Source organism: Sinocyclocheilus anshuiensis, unplaced genomic scaffold, assembly GCF_001515605.1.
Source record: "Sinocyclocheilus anshuiensis isolate Anshui unplaced genomic scaffold, SAMN03320099.WGS_v1.1 scaffold210, whole genome shotgun sequence".
Taxonomy (NCBI): Eukaryota; Metazoa; Chordata; class Actinopteri; order Cypriniformes; family Cyprinidae; genus Sinocyclocheilus; species Sinocyclocheilus anshuiensis.
Genome location: NW_015547666.1, coordinates 874371 through 878622, shown reverse-complemented (window position 1 = coordinate 878622; position 4252 = coordinate 874371). Strand labels below are relative to the sequence as shown.

Sequence of the window (4252 nt, the reverse complement as noted above, 5' to 3'; positions counted from 1 at the left end):
TGTTTATATATTAAATATATTTATATATAATATAAAATATAAGAATATAAATATATAAATGTATATACATGTAAATATTTTCAAAATATATACAGTACATGCATGTGTGTGTATTTATATATACATAATAAATATACCCAGAACACACACATATATTATGTAAACAAAACGATCGCGATTAATCGTTTGACAGCACTACTCATAACGTTTACTTTTTCTCCTTTCATGACTTAGAATCATATTATTTTGACTTCTTATGTCATATTTTCAACTTTTCATATTGTAAATATGACGTCATATCTTATAAGTTTGACTTTTATGTAAATTTCAACTGTTTATATCTGTACATATTACAACTTTTATGTCATAATAAAAAGAAATTGGCTTCCATAAAACACTTTTTCAATAAGGTAGCTTGACTGCCGCTACATGTACAGTACATCAAATTATGCAAAGCTTAAAGCACGACACAAAATATAGTTTGGCAGTAACCTCCCCAACACTGCACACAGCACTGTGCATTATTATTATTATTATTCTTGATCCACAATGACACACGGACTGTGGGAGGAAGGAGCTCTCTAGCAGAGGTTGACACACCCCAGCCCACTGCTACCAACATCCTCCATTAGAACACACTGCCGTTCCAGCCATTCCTTACAGACACCTTCCAACTAGAAAGAAGAAGGAGAAATTTACAAAAACCACCGCAACAACCCATGTGTGCTGTTTTGAGCAATAACACATGTACTCTTTTGAGTAATATTTTAACACATTTCCCAAGAAATTATTTTTCAAAGTTTTAAGATAGCTATGTGAAGGGGTTAAATACATAAAGGAAACGAGCTGCAAAACATCAGACGTTATTCAAACGCCAGTAAAAACTTTATTATTGAGATGTCTGTTGTTTCTGGGTTGAGATGAAGGTTATACTGCAGTCTTTGTGTATCTCTGAACAGAACCGAGCATGTGGTGTTATTATTAGCACAACGTCTCTTTGGCATTCAATTCTTGCCTGAATCTCTTTTGCTCTTATCTGTATTTCTATTGTAGTCCCATTTTATAGGCACTTGTTGCCACAAGGACATTGTAGTGTTACTACAGCGAAATCTCACCAGGATTTCGTCAGGGACGTACTGTACTAACTTCTATTTTGAGATTTCAGTGAAAACAATAACTAGACATCTATTTAAGCATTTACCCATAAATTCACAATGTGTACTACATGACCTGATAAGACATACAAATAGTACACTTTTGTGAGTAAATTCCTGAAAAGAGCACAACAGGGCTGATTAGATACTGAGAAAGCAAACACAAATCACTTTGTAATTATTCTGTTTATGGGATGGTTTGGTTACTGTGAAGTGTGTGAGTTAGGTTTAGGATTAGCAAAAAGCATTGGTAGTAGCCTATAGAGCTCTTCTCCCTGCTTTCCAGTGCGCACTTGTGTATTTGTGATAAGAAAAATACTTTAAATGTGCCATATTTGCTCATAGGTAGTATTTGAGCCAATAACCTGAGCCATAAATGCCATGTGACTAATTATATTAAGAGCTGCAAGAGAAGTGGGTGTGTAAAATGCTTCAATTATTTTACTTGATTACTATAATTAAGAATTATTTGCGAGGATTTGTACTTTACTCACACGCAATTTAAATACTTGGGATCTTACGTAATTGCATTTTTCTATAGAAAAAATGTTATACTCATTACAATTTTATTTTGCCGTGGAAAGTCATTTTTACAGTATTGTTCTAAGGTTTGTTGGTCGGGCCATTATTATCCAGTCACATTTCTCATGTTATTTAGCTAAGCAATATCTAATGACATGGGAATATCTAATGACGAGTGCAGCAAAAATTAAAATACAAATAATAATTAAAAAGAAACAATAAAGAAATTGATTTTTTTTGTGTTAAATTAACATTGTAAAAACAAAAACATTACAAAAATTTACAATGAAAATTACATTCATTGTAAATGCATGTGTGTTTATGGAATGTTTAATGTTTTAAATTTTTAATTTTAATTCTTTTTTACAATTTTAAGAAGCATTTATGGTAAAATAAAGATACTTTGATGTTGTTTCTATTGAAACTTGTATGTCATGTATTTAAAAAAAAATTTAATTAAATGTGTAATTTCACCTTTGTAATGACGTTGAAATTTTGTACATTTAAAATATATTAACTTTATATGTAATATTGAATAACACTACAGTTAAAATTATACTGTGATATAGTACATGTGCTTTATTATGTTAGCCAACACAACAAAATAAGTGTACTTCTTTAAAGCATGAAAAGAGATTACGATAATGGTTTAAAAAGTACTTTGAAGGAATCTTTAATTTGACATTATTAAAAAGTGCACTTTTTAAAAGTCTACTTAAGTGTGTTAAGACGCATGGTCATGCAAACGAGTTTAAACTTTAAACACAATTTAAAGTGTGCTAAGAAACATGGTTCTGACAATTTCAGTATAAATTCATAAAAATTAGCAGTTTGTACAGTACGTTCAAATTCTTGTAATATCGGGTTGGAAACACTTGAATGCAGCCACTTTAACTTTGTTATATTTTAAACAAATGTTTATTTTCATTTAGTAATATATTAAACTATAGAAATAAAGCTTTAGAAATTAAATCATAGCGTATTTTCAATAGCATATTTTTGCTGTGCTGTGGTAAAATTCCATCTGTATCAACTTCCAAAACTTGTAAACTTATCTAATATGAGTAAGAGAATCCAGTCAGGGAGGTATTTTTGAGTCAGCAGTGAATAATGTTCCACCCAGAGGACAGATTCCCACCCAGCCATACTGCGCCTTTCCTTGTAAGGTGTCTGCCGGCCAAACTAGAGGAGTCTAGGTCCAGGTCGGTGAAGGGCGTTTGGGGGGCGGCTCTGACAGAGCGCTTCTTTGTGTGAGTACAGGAAGAGACCACATCCCTCACTCTTAAACCACACCCCCTTTGCCCATGACATAATAGTTAGACAGAGCAAGAATTTTGACTCCTGGGGACAGACAGAAGAGAGAGAGGCATTGTAGGAGAACGGACGGAAGCGGTGTGGGGTGAGTGAAGCATGCGGGACACACACACACACACACACACACGGGGCGGGGTGGAAGAAGTGGTCAGGAAAAGCCCTGCGTTGTGTTGTCCTGGGCTTCACTGGGTCTCCTCAAAGGTTTATAGTTTGAGGTGTTGGAGGACGACAGTTTCTCAGATTTGACAGCGGGACACTCAGAACGTCTAGTCTGTACTGAGTTTTCTTTTTCATGTAAAGGATCTGTAATTTGGTGGCAGAAATCTGTTTACAAATTTGGAAAAGTATGAAAAAGGTAAGAAAAAACTCTTTGGAATTCGAGTTTAGACACCTGGGCCTAAATATATAGAAGGCCTAGTTTCAGATTCGTTTTGAGGCTGAGAAAAGTGATTGCACATTCATAGCTCAGGAGATTGAGTTGTGTTTCATCTGTGTATCAGCTGCGTGAGATGTTTCGTCTGGAATCCCTCAGTTGTTTTTATTGGCGTTTATGGTTCCATGAAGACATCCATGGAACGTTTCTGTTCCACAAAAGATTCTTTATAGTGTAGAAAGGTTCTTTAGATTATTAAAAAGCTCTTCACACTAAGAAAAAAAGGGGGTTTTAAGAACTGTTCACTAAAAGGGTCTTTGGGGAACCAACATTTTTGGAACCTTTATTTTTTAGAATGTATATACTTAAAAATAAAGGTGCTTATATGCAATGCCATAGAAAAACCATTCAGTCAAAGGTTCTTTAAAGAACCGTCTCTTTCTTATCTTTTTATAATCTGAAGAACCTTCGTTCGCCACAATGAAACAGAAAGCTTCTTCAGCTGTTAGTTAAAGGTTCTTTATGGAACCATTTAAACAGAAAGGTTCTTCTATGGCATCGTGAAGCACCTTTATTTTTAAGAGTGTAGAGCTATAATATTCTATTTAATATAGAATATATATATATATATATATATATATATATGTAGTTTCTTGTCTGAGTTTATATTGAGAATTCTTGTATTTGATTGCAGTCTTTGGTATCTGCATAGATTTGAGTTTGAAAAATTGTCAAGACCTCTTCTGAAACTTTTAAAAGCAGGAGCATTAATCAAAAGTTTCCATTTGTTTTTCATTGAATCCAGTCGCGCAGTAATTGAGATTATTTGATGTTCCCTGTCTGCGCTGGTCGAGTTAATAATCCTATTTCAGGAGTCTTTCATCAGCGG

At 33.7% G+C, this 4252-nt stretch overlaps 1 protein-coding gene across 4 annotated transcripts in view; it reads left to right on the top strand.

The window, feature by feature from the left end:
- LOC107702598 (paralemmin-2-like) overlaps window positions 1–4252 on the top strand; it is a 100445-nt gene that overhangs the window by 79743 nt on the left and 16450 nt on the right. Inside the window, exon 1 of one of the 4 annotated variants that reach the window (XM_016504970.1) lies at window positions 3207–3345. The exons of the other annotated variants lie outside the window; for them this stretch is intronic. Coding sequence (XP_016360456.1) covers window positions 3337–3345 — 9 coding nt within the window. The 5' untranslated portion in view covers window positions 3207–3336. Of the gene's footprint in view, window positions 1–3206; window positions 3346–4252 lie in introns of those variants that run through there. 4 annotated transcript variants of the gene reach the window in all.